The sequence below is a fragment of the Oncorhynchus tshawytscha genome, linkage group LG04 (assembly GCF_018296145.1).
Source record: "Oncorhynchus tshawytscha isolate Ot180627B linkage group LG04, Otsh_v2.0, whole genome shotgun sequence".
Classification (NCBI taxonomy): domain Eukaryota; kingdom Metazoa; phylum Chordata; class Actinopteri; order Salmoniformes; family Salmonidae; genus Oncorhynchus; species Oncorhynchus tshawytscha.
Window position 1 is genome coordinate 55,322,641 of NC_056432.1, and position 12,804 is coordinate 55,335,444.

Consider the following 12,804-nt stretch of genomic DNA (forward strand, 5'->3'; position numbering starts at 1 on the left):
TTGTCTGTGACAGTATGGTTAGAGAGTAGGGCAGACCCCATTTAGTCGACTGGTCTAATGTTTAGTCGATAGACTGTTGGTCGACCTAGGTTGCTTTAGTCAAGCATTAGCAACAAAAAAAGGCACCTGTCTGATTTTTCCACAACTTCTATCTCGAAGGCCATCAAACTGCTAAACAGCAATCACTAACTCAGAGAGGCGGCTACCTACATTGAGACCCAATCACTGGACACTTTAATAAATGGATCACTAATCACTTTGAACAATGCCACTTTAAATAATGCCACTTTAATAATGTTTACATATCTTACATTACTCATATCACATGTATATACTGTATTTTATACCATCTACTGCACCTTGCCAATGCCGCTCGGCCATCACTCACCCATATCCTTATATGTACATATTCTCATTCACCCCTTTAGATTTGTGTGTATTAGGTAGTTGTTGGGGAATTTTTAGATTACTTGTTAGATTTGTGTGTATTAGGTGGTGGTTGGGGAATTGTTAGATTAAATCAAATCAAATAAATCAAATCAAATTTTATTTGTCACATACACATGGTTAGCAGATGTTAATGCGAGTGTAGCGAAATGCTTGTGCTTCTAGTTCCGACATTGCAGTAATAACCAACGAGTAATCTAACTAACAATTCCAAAAGAAAAAAAACTACTGTCTTATACACAGTGTAAGGGGATAAAGAATATGTACATAAAGATATATGAATGAGTGATGGTACAGAGCAGCTTAGGCAAGATACAGTAGATGGTATCGAGTACAGTATCTACATATGAGATGAGTATGTAAACAAAGTGGCATAGTTAAAGTGGCTAGTGATACATGTATTACATAAGGATGCAGTAGATGATATAGAGTACAGTATATACGTATACATATGAGATGAATAATGTAGGGTATGTAAACATTATATTAGGTAGCATTGTTTAAAGTGGCTAGTGATATATTTTACATCATTTCCCATCAATTCCCATTATTAAAGTGGCTGGAGTTGAGTCAGTGTGTTGGCAGCAGCCACTCAATGTTAGTGGTGGCTGTTTAACAGTCTGATGGCCTTGAGATAGAAGCTGTTTTTCAGTCTCTTGGTCCCAGCTTTGATGCACCTGTACTGACCTCGCCTTCTGGATGATAGCGGGGTGAACAGGCAGTGGCTCGGGTGGTTGTTGTCCTTGATGATCTTTATGGCCTTCCTGTAACATCGGGTGGTGTAGGTGTCCTGGAGGGCAGGTAGTTTGCCCCCAGTGATGCGTTGTGCAGACCTCACTACCCTCTGGAGAGCCTTACGGTTGTGGGCGGTGCAGTTGCCGTACCAGGCGGTGATACAGCCCGCCAGGATGCTCTCGATTGTGCATCTGTAGAAGTTTGTGAGTGCTTTTGGTGACAAGCCGAATTTCTTCAGCCTCCTGAGGTTGAAGAGGCGCTGCTGCGCCTTCTTCACGATGCTGTCTGTGTGAGTGGACCAATTCAGTTTGTCTGTGATGTATATGCCGAGGAACTTAAAACTTACTACCCTCTCCACTACTGTTCCATCGATGTGGATAGGGGGTGTTCCCTCTGCTGTTTCCTGAAGTCCACAATCATCTCCTTAGTTTTGTTGACGTTGAGTGTGAGGTTATTTTCCTGACACCACACTCCGAGGGCCCTCACCTCCTCCCTGTAGGCTGTCTCGTCGTTGTTGGTAATCAAGCCTACCACTGTTGTGTTGTCCGCAAACTTGATGATTGAGTTGGAGGCGTGCGTGGCCACGCAGTCGTGGGTGAACAGGGAGTACAGTGAAGGAGAGTTCGCATGTTTTCGTTGCAGGCCGTGTCAGTGGCACTGAATTGTCCTCAAAGCGGGCAAAAAAGTTATTTAGTCTGCCTGGGAGCAAGACATCCTGGTCCGTGACTGGGCTGGTTTTCTTCTTGTAGTCCGTGATTGACTGTAGACCCTGCCACATACCTCTTGCGTCTGAGCCGTTGAATTGAGATTCTACTTTGTCTCTATACTGACGCTTAGCTTGTTTGATAGCCTTGCGGAGGGAATAGCTGCACTGTTTGTATTCGGTCATGTTACCAGTCACCTTGCCCTGATTAAAAGCAGTGGTTCGCGCTTTCAGTTTCATGCGAATGCTGCCATCAATCCACGGTTTCTGGTTAGGGAATGTTTTAATCGTTGCTATGGGAACGACATCTTCAACGCACGTTCTAATGAACTCGCACACCGAATCAGCGTATTCGTCAATGTTGTTATCTGACGCAATACGAAACATAACCCAGTCCACGTGATGGAAGCAGTCTTGGAGTGTGGAATCAGCTTGGTCGGACCAGCGTTGGACAGACCTCAGCGTGGAGCTTCTTGTTTTAGTTTCTGTCTGTAGGCAGGGATCAGCAAAATGGAGTCGTGGTCAGCTTTTCCGAAAGGAGGGCGGGGCAGGGCCTTATATGCGTCGCGGAAGTTACAGTAACAATGATCCAAGGTTTTTTCAGCCCTAGTTGCGCAATCGATATGCTGATACAATTTAGGGAGTCTTGTTTTCAGATTAGCCTTGTTAAAATCCCCAGCTACAATGAATGCAGCCTCAGGATGTAGAGATTCCAGTTTGCAAAGAGTCAAATAAAGTTCGTTCAGAGCCATCGATGTGTCTGCTTGGGGGGGAATATATACGGCTGTGATTATAATCGAAGAGAATTCTCTTGGTAGATAATGCGGTCGACATTTGATTGTGAGGAATTCTAAATCAGGTGAACAGAAGGATTTGACTTCCTGTATATTTCTGTGATCACACCACGTCTCGTTAGCCATAAGGCATACGCCCCCGCCCCTCTTCTTACCAGAAAGATGTTTGTTTCTGTCGGTGCGATGTGTGGAGAAACCCGCTGGCTGCACCGCCTCCGATAGCGTCTCTCCAGTGAGCCATGTTTCCGTGAAGCAAAGAACGTTACAGCCTCTGATGTCCCTCTGGAATGCTACCCTTGCTCGGATTTCATCAACCTTTTTGTCAAGAGACTGGACATTGGCAAGAAGAATGCTAGGGAGTGGTGCACGATGTGCCCGTCTCCGGGGTCTGACCAGAAGACCGCCTCGTTTCCCTCTTTTACGGCGTCGTTTTTTTGGGTCGCCGGCTGGGATCCATTCCGTTGTCCTGGTTGAAAGGCAGAACACAGGATCCGCTTCGTGAAAATCATATTCTTGGTCGTACTGATGGTGAGTTGACGCTGATCTTATATTCATTACTTGTTAGATTTGTGTGTATTAGGTGGTGGTTGGGGAATTGTTAGATTACTTGTTAGATATTACTGCACTGTTGGAACCAGAAGCAAAAGCATTTCGCTACACTCACATTAACATCTGCTACCCATGTGTATGTGACCAATACAGTTTGATTTGATTTGAACTAGTCAAATGTATTCCACACATCTGACTTCCCCTTTGCTTCCCGAGCAACCAAACATTCCCCCGTTTCGAGTTCATTTGTCACGTTTGTTGTCACATGAACGCGTTAAGATTTTTTACTAACCAATTTATTAATATGATTATTATGATATGCTATAGGTCTTATTGGTCACATGCATGCAATGCATTTAACTTTTATTTTTTAAACAACACATTTATGAATGTGCCGGTGAAGGATTGTCATTTTGATTTAAAGGCGTCAATGATTCTTGGCGTAGGAAAGAATACGTTTGGGAAAGTTATTTTCTGACTTGGCCCCACATGGATTGGGCATATGTAGTAGGCATATCACACTGCCAGTGACGGACTGAGGCATTGCTTACGCAGTTTATCACCTCAACCGCAAACTTCAACTTCCTCCCTATGTTGTTTTATTTCAGTTGTGTTTTGTCCCTTTCTGTTAAGTGGAGGGCTGGAGCACTGAATCGATACCCGTGGCTCGTCTGTTTCAATAGGGACAGCTCATCTAGCCAGGGCTGCTCGAATACTTTGATATGCAGCTAGGGAATACTCTCTCTCTTTCTCTCTCTCTCTCTCTTTCTCTCTCTCCCTCTCTCTCTCTCTCTCTCTCTCTCCTTCCTTCCTTCCTTCACTCCCTCACTCTCTCCCCTCTGATTCTTTCTCCTTACTTCTCTCCCTCCCTTCCTCCTTCCCACTTTCCCCCACGTTCTTGTGTCCCCTCCCTGTTTGATTTCTCTGGCCTTATGAAACAGTAGTACAAGCTGTTCTGCCCTGATCATACAGGAGAGTCCTCAGGAGAACTCAATTGATGTTAACGATGACAGTGATGATTACATCGAGGTTGCACTGCTCAATGCAAAGCAGAGAAATGGGGAACATGCTCAACTCATCTGAGATCTGTGAACATGGTTTTCTTTGTGGCTGTCTTTTCTTTTTCAAGTTTCAAGTTTTTATTAGTCTGATGTGCAGGATACACGTTGTTACTTGCAGGTTTCTTTTCAACAATGCAACAACAATAAGAAGTAGTAACAGGTAAGAATACGAACATAAAGTAAATGGCTCAATATAATAGACATTTTAGCATACGTATAATACAGGAAGGCACAATTTATAGTCCAATATTGACATATTTTGGGGAAGCGGGGATTGGGGGGCAAGTGTTTAAACTGTCCAGTATTTAGCAATCATAATAAGAGTCTGGTAGCATCCATTTGATGTGTAGCATGAATGTACAGTTGAAGTCGGAAGTTTATATACTATTAGGTTGGAGTCATTAAAACTAATTTTTTAACCATTCCACAAATTTCTTGTTAACAAACTATAGTTTTGGCAAGTCGGTTAGGACATCTACTTTGTGCATGACACAAGTACTTTTTCCAACAATTGTTTACAGACAGATTATTTCACTTATAATTCACTGTGTAATAATTCCAGGTTGTGGGGGTGCTTTGCTGCAGGAGGGACAGGTGCACTTCACAAAATAGATGGCATCATGTGGAAGGAAAATTATGTGGATATATTGAAGCAACATCTCAAGACATCAGTCAGGAAGTTAGATCTTGGTCGCAAATGGGTCTTCCAAATGGTCAATGACCCCAAGCATACTTCCAAAGTTGTGCCAAAATGGCTAAAGGACAACAAAGTCAAGGTATTGGGGGGGCATCACAAAGCCCTGACCTCAATCCTATAGACAATTTGTGGGCAGAACTGAAAAACTGAAAAAGTTCTACAAACCCGATTCAGTTACACCAGCTCTGTCTGAAGGAATGGGACAAAATTCACCCAACTTATTGTGGGAAGCTTGTGGAAGGCTACCTAAAACGTTTGACCCAAGTTAAACAATTTAAAGGCAATGCTACCAAATACTAATTGAGTGTATGTAAACGTCTGACCCACTGGGAATGTGATGAAAGAAATAAAAGCTGAAATTAATCATTCTCTCTACTATTATTCTGACATTTCACATTCTTAAATATAGTGGTGATCCTAACTGACCTAAGCCAGGGAATTTTTTACTAGGATTAAATGTCAGCAATTGTGAAAAACTGAGTTTAAATGTATTTGGCTAAGGTGTACGTAAACTTCCGACTTCAACTGTGTGTGTGTGTGGGTGGGTGTGGATGTGCGCGTGAGTGAGTGCATCTGTGCTGTGGCATGAAGAGTCAAGTGCAGGTGGTCAGTACAGGTGGTCAGTCCAGATCAAGTGGTTCAAGGTTTTCTTTATGTTTTCTTTATTCTCACCGTATGGGTAATGGTTTGTAAGCTCTCAGCTCGGCACAAGCGTTTCCTGGTATAGTATGTTTACTTCCAATGGGAGTCTGTGCTTCTCTATTGTGGGAATGTGTTAAAAGTGCTCTTAACGAAGCGCTTCCATTATTGATCAGATCCTCAATGCTCCAACGAACAGTAGCGGTGATGTCTAGCCGAACAAAGACCAGAGTAACTCACTCAACTCACAAGGAATCTCTTGGAGGATCTGCTACTAGGGAATGTACGCTAATTTGACCCAACGGCATCCGACACCCATCCGACATGCTTGTAACTGAAATTGACATATAAGCGCCGGTACTTAACTGGCCCGAGGCCCGATTTTAAATCCACTCTAACAGACTAGCAGACTGACCCCGACCCCTCTGCTCCTCAGGAGTTGGCAGACATGCGCCACATCCACTCCAAGGTGAAGAAGCAGTACCAGGACAAGATGGCCGAGCTGGCCCACGCCAACCGGCGGGTGGAGCAGCACGAGACAGAGGTGAAAAAGCTGAGGCTGAGGGTGGAGGAGCTGAAGAAAGAACTGGGTCAGGCGGAGGACGAGGTGGGCACCAACACACAACACATTCACTTATACATGGATACATATACAGTTGCCTGCGTAATTATTGGGAGCATTTTTTGTTCTTTCGGGTCTGTACTTCAAAACGTTGGAGTTTACATCAAACAACCACGTTGAGGTTAAAGGTCAGACTGTCAGCTTTAATTTGAGGGTATTTTCACCCATATCCGTTGAACCGTTTAGAAATTACAGCACTTTTTCTACATAGTCCCCCCATTTTAGGGGACCAAAAGTATTGGGACCAATATATTATTTATCATTCATTTTGTATTGGCACAAAATAATCTAAAACACAACCAAAACAAACATCATTTGTAGAGACACGAGCTTGATGTAGTCAGTGCGTGCTATGAATATGGGACCAAATACTTCACTTTTTGCTACTTTAATAAAAATATAAGTGAATTTGTCCCAATACTTTTGCACCCCTTAAATTGGGGGAATATGTACAAAAAGTGTCTGTAATTTCAAAGCGGTTCACCTGATATGACTGGAAATACCCTCAATGTAATGGCCGTTGGTGGAAGAAGGTGAGGACCAAGGTGCAGCGTGGTACATGTTCATCTTTTATTAGTTGAACTGAACACTGAATAGCAAAACAATAAAGAGAACAACCGAAACAGTTCTGTCTGGTGCAGACACAAAAACAGAAAGCAACTACCCACAAAACTCAGATGGGAAAAGGCTACCTAAGTATGGTTCTCAATCAGAGACAACGATAGACAGCTGCCTCTGATTGACAACCACACCCGGCAAAACAACAAAGAAAAACAAAACATAGAAAATGAACATAGAATGCCCACCCTAGTCACACCCTGGCCTAACCAAAATAGAGAATAAAAGCCTCTCTATGGCCAGGGCGTGACACTCAAATTACACTGACAGAAGATTAACGATGTCTTTTGGGTGATAAAACCTAAAGAGACCGCATTCCATAGCATGAGTTAATGTTTCTATAAAATACCTTTGTATCTTTGTCTCGGGGCTCTCAACGAATCATCTGAGGGCGATTCGTCGACCAGCCATCATTAACGTAGAGCACTCAATCGGTTCACTTTATATATGTGTGTGTTGTATTGACCTGCTCCCTTTTAATAAGTGAATAAAGATTTAGTTGAAGTATAACTCGCACTTGTGTAATAAGTTTGTCTCTCCTCAGTTGATAGTAAGAAAATGAACCACCACAAGAGCCAAAGAAGAAGAAATGCTTCACTGTCCCAACAATTACAGAGGGCAGTGTAGATACAGTACATACTGTCAGTGTTGGGTATTTAGGATTTTGATCCAAAGTATTCAATGCAGAATACTGATTCTGGGATTTGTAGTCCGGTGTGACTGATTTGCAATGACCGATTTCTCTCTCACACATTCTCCTCCCCCCCACTCCCTCCCTCCCAGCTGGATGAGGCCCATAATCAGACCAGGAAGCTACAGCGGTCTCTGGATGAGCAGGTGGAGCAGTCAGAGAACCTCCAGGTTCAACTGGAACATCTCCAGTCTCGGTACGACTGATTCTCTCACACACACACACACACACACACACACACACACACACACACACACACACAGTAGCCTACACACCAAGACGTGCAGGAGAAGCACGCGTCCACATGTCCAATTTCCTACACTTCTCAGCGGTCTTTGGTGGTGCATGATATTTAATCAGACAGTGTACTATATGGCTGCCATGCTCCTGTTATGAACTAGTTCTCTCAGATATCTTAGCTGGAGGAGATTAGCCCACTGTGAGACTTGTGTCTTAGTTTGTCAGGCAGGCAGCCCTGCTCACACTAGGCCAGTCTTTATGTCCCCCTCTCTCTCTCTCCTTCCTTTCTCTTTCTCTCACCCTCCTATGCTCTCTCTCTCTCTCTCTCTCTCTCTCTCGCTCTACCTTATCATTCCACCCGCGTCCCAGCTCATCCACACCGACAGCCAATCGCGGGGCCGCCCAGCCATGGTTTACCGTAGTAACATGGAGCCTGCGTGCAGCATAGCGGTGCTGGCCCCCTGTAGCTTAGCAGAGGAGTGACAGGTGTGTTGGCATGGAAACGCCTTTGAGGAACACACACACACACGGCCTCATGGAGCCCTGACAGACCTGGAACAGTGAGGGAGTCAGGCCCCATCAGGCTCCTAGTATAACACTGTACTGTACTTGGATGAACTCGCTCTAACCACATTAACCCTGATGCACGGGTCGTAGCTGGATAGGAGTGGGAATATTAATGCTTCTAAAAAATGTAATATTCATGGATAATGGATTTTGAGATTTAGTGGTTGTCCGCTACCTCTCCCAAGAGTATTTTACTATCCTATCACTCCTCTCTCTCTTTCTGTCATTTCTTTTTCTCCCATCTTTTCCAACCAAATGCCATGTTTTCTTTGATCGCGCTCTCACACTCTCTCTCCCCTTGGTTCGCTAAAGGGATAGTGTGACATTTTTGGCAATAAAGCCCTTTTTTCTCCTCACCCAGAGTCAGATGAACTAGCATGCTAGCTGTTCCTATGTGCTTCCAGTGATTGCGCCAACACTAGTTACCAATGGCTCCAGAAATGACCTGCACCTTCCTTCAAACTGCACACGGAGACATAAAATAGTATCCATGAGTTCATCTGACTCTAGGGAAGTAGAAAAAGGAATTGCTAAAATGTCGCACTATCCCTTTAACCAGGGGAATAGTTCCCACCACATCCCAGCCTGTCTGTCTGAGATATAAATAGTCTAGTGGTCTCCCAGCTCCAGCCCAGTCTATGATCATAAAGCTAATATCTAAATCAATGCAGCAAACCAGGCCAGGTGATCCGGGAAAACCTCGCATTCTGGGACAGCCAGTACTGTGTGTGTGTGTGTGTGTGTGTTTGCGTGTGTTTGCGTGTGTGCGTGTGTGTGGTGGGAGAGGAGTGGTTAGGGGCCCAGCTTACCACATGCTTGTTTTACTGTAGCTTGTTAAAAGTCCATCCTTCACATTGATTTATCAATCAATTCTCTGTGGATCATCTAATCCTGTGCACACACGCTCAATGCCACTCACACACACACACACACACACACACACAGACACACACACACACACAAACATATTCCACATAGTCCATACACACATGACCTTTGGCCCCCGGGTTTGTTAACAGGCCTATGGTCAGGGCTGAGATGCAGACGGCGGGGTGCTGAAGCGTGTGGCTATAATGGCCTGGGAGACATGGGGAGGGAGATAAGAGATGAACACAACAGAGAGAAATACAGGCAGACATACAGACAAAACTAGCCACCATGAGAAAGGTCTCTAACAATGGGGGGGTGTTATTGTAACCCTGTCGCCATGACGCTGTCAGAACATTGTTAAAACAGAAAGGTCCTGATCCGGAGTTGTAGTGATTTCATGTGAGGCTTTGTGATACTGTGCCACTCCAATCGGTCTCTAACAATGGGGGTGGGGGGGGCATAAACAACTAGCCACTACTAAGGCTGAGGTGTAGGCCTATTCTACAAAGCAGAAGTAATGAGTTAGCCAGCTAACTTGCCTTAATATTCTGAAATAACTTTTTTCTTCTTCTGGAAAATAAGCTTTAAATGGGCATGGTCTACAATTGACTCAACAACCAAAAACACATGTCTAAGTTTAGCTTTCTTGATTAACCATAGTTGTTCATGGTTGTTTTCGAAGTTAGCCGGCTAACTCATTGCTCCTGCTTTGTAGTATACCTCTTTGGTCTGAAGACTGACAGCTTAATGGTCCACAAGAAACTGTTCGGGAACATGTGTGCATGTGATGGTAATGCATGTGCATGTGGTAAGAAGGGGTGTTTATCTTTCTGTGTGTTGTGGCATTTCTGGTGGACCGGCTAGACGTTCAGACCGCTCTTAAATAGCCGGGCTCTCTGAAGGCAGGTAGAAAGTGGATTAAATGAAGCATGTTCTTTTCGATTGATTTCCTGTCACTGTAGCAGGCTTGTCTGTTCAGCTCAATCAGGGGGCCAAAGCCGGACTTCAAAATGGGACGCAGGTTGTGAAGCAACAGCGTTATTAGCACAACTCTGGCTGAACAGTGAGAGGCTAAACACGCACAGCCTCCAACAATTTGAAGCTACGGATGTTGACCACAGGTTGTGTGCGCTGCCATTTCAGGTTCTCCTCCTCCCAGCTTGTGTGTTTTCCTGAGGAGCCGCGCCAGTGGGTTTGACATGATCTGAGAGGTAGATTTTTACATCGCAGAAGAGATGGAGGATTAGAAAAGAGAGGGAAAGCGAGGGAGGGGAAAAAAATGTTTGGTTTAATCTATAGATTTAAAGGGCTTAGAATTTTATTGACATTATTGAGATCTTTCTAACCCTGGCTTCTCTCTCCTTTCAGTCTATCATATAGCCTTCATACTGTATATTCCCACGGAGTGTGTCACATTGCTATTTGATATTGGACCAGCTGTGAACAGACAGAAATAACAAATTAGCCAGTTTCATAAGGCTGTTGGCTTTGATAGATTAGATTGATTTGCATTAGTGCGTTTGTTGCGGAGGTTTTGTTGTCGGAAATGTTGTGGAAAGAAATTGGGACCGAGTTTGATCAATTAATTATAGTAGCAGCATGAAAATATAGACTACCCACTGGGCACAGACATAATTTAATGGTCTAGTTTTGATTTTATTTCGGTTGAGTTGCCAGCTACAGTGAATTCAACGTGAAATCAACAAAACCTTTCAAGCCATTGGATTTAAGTTCAAAGTTGTGTGAAAAAAGACGAAATTCCCTTACGTTGACGACTTTTTGCCCAGTTGGTATCGTTTCTCTATCCCCCCACCATACCCCTCTCAATTCAATTCAATTCAATTTAAGGGCTTAATTGGCATGGGAAACATATGTTAACATTGCCAAAGCAAGTGAAGTAGATAAACAAAAGTGAGATAAACAATAAAAATGTGCAATAAACATTACACTCACAGAGGTTCAAAAAGAATAGAGACATTTCAAATGTCATATTATGTCTATATACAGTGTTCTAACAATGTGCAAATTGTTTAAGTACAAAAGGGAAAATTAAATAAACATAAATATGGGTTGTATTAACAATGTTATTCACTGGTTGCCCTTGTGGCAACAGGTCACAAATCTTGCTGCTGTGATGGCACAATGTGATATTTCACCCAGTAGATATGGGAGTTCATCAAAATTCGGTTTCTTTTCAAATGATTTGTGGATCTGTGTAATCTGAGGGAAATATGTGTCTCTAATATGGTCATACATTTGGCCAGAGCTCAGTTTCCACCTCATTTTGTGGGCAGTGTGCACATAGCCTGTCTTCTCTTGAGAGCCAGGTCTGCCTACGGCGGCCTCTCTCTCTCTCTCTCTCTCTCTCTCTCTTCTTCCTCCTCCTCCTCCTCCTCCAGATGTACTGTCTCACACCTTAACATGGCCTTGCTAAGTGTTTGGGCAATGGAAAAGCTTTTAGTCATTTAGTGGTTGACTGTTGTTCAAAACACTATTATGTGTAATTTAGCGCCATTAAAAGGATCTCTGTTCCTGTCAGTGAGTCCCCCAGTAGAGTAACGTGGCATGGGGAACAGAGAGGGTCCACCCAGGCCTCTGGCACCATCATACTAGCCTGATTCCACATCTGTTGGCGTTGTCTTGCTAACTCCTGTATATGGTCAATGACCACAGACATTGACAGGACAGCACAAACAGACCTGGAACCAGGCTAGCATGACACCACAGAGGATGAGAACAGAGAGCAGTAAATGGGGAGGCAGCACTAACACAGATTCAGCTTCTTGGAAATAACATAGTATATTCTGCAGTAGTTTTCCCCTGTAGCGAACATACCGGAGAGGCTGACTCTCTCTCTACCTGGGTGAATAACCGAATTTGACGGAGAGTGATCTCTGGCTGTGTGGGAGGCTGTGTTCTTTCTCTTTCTAAACTGAGGCTCAGTTCACCCTGGAGCCATTCTAGCCGTGCGTCATCACAACACACACGGCAGCGCACACTACTGCAGGTCCACTTCGCACAGGCCCGCCCATCTATCCTGGACATTTCTAGAAATAGTTCAACTAGCGCATGTTTGCTTTGCTGTTTGAGCTGCAGCTCAAACCCGGGGTCCTCCATAGTTGAAGAGGGAGTGGATTCATTATGTGAGGCTGTGTTGGATCTTTTGACGTGTAGAGTGAGGCGCTGAAGCCAGCGGGTGAGGGATCAGAGGTTTCCCCGCAGAGCCACCGTGTCACGTACGTGTCACTTTGTCTTCCAAAAGGGATGCTGCATGGGGCACAGCTCAACACTCACCCAACTCATATTGAACCTACTGAACAAACACTGAACACTCAAACTGAACAAACAAAGCTCAAAGCTCACTAAACACACACTAAACACACTCTGAACACACTAAACACACACGGAACACACTGAACACTCACACTGAACACACAGAGAACTCACACTGAACACACACTGAATGCTCACTAAACACACACTAAACACATTGAACACACACTGAACACTCACACTGAGCACTCACTTTAAACGCTCACTAAACACACACTGAACGCTCATTAAACACTCA

General features: G+C 44.0%; 1 protein-coding gene across 2 annotated transcripts in view; it reads left to right on the forward strand.

Moving 5' to 3' along the window:
* LOC112249055 (coiled-coil domain-containing protein 102A) overlaps positions 1 to 12,804 on the forward strand; it is a 77,297-nt gene that overhangs the window by 57,176 nt on the left and 7,317 nt on the right. For both annotated transcript variants that reach the window (XM_042320913.1, XM_042320912.1), the window contains 2 exons: positions 6,062 to 6,232; positions 7,649 to 7,752. In XM_042320913.1, the coding sequence (XP_042176847.1) occupies positions 6,062 to 6,232; positions 7,649 to 7,752 (275 nt within the window). The remainder of the gene's footprint in view (positions 1 to 6,061; positions 6,233 to 7,648; positions 7,753 to 12,804) is intronic.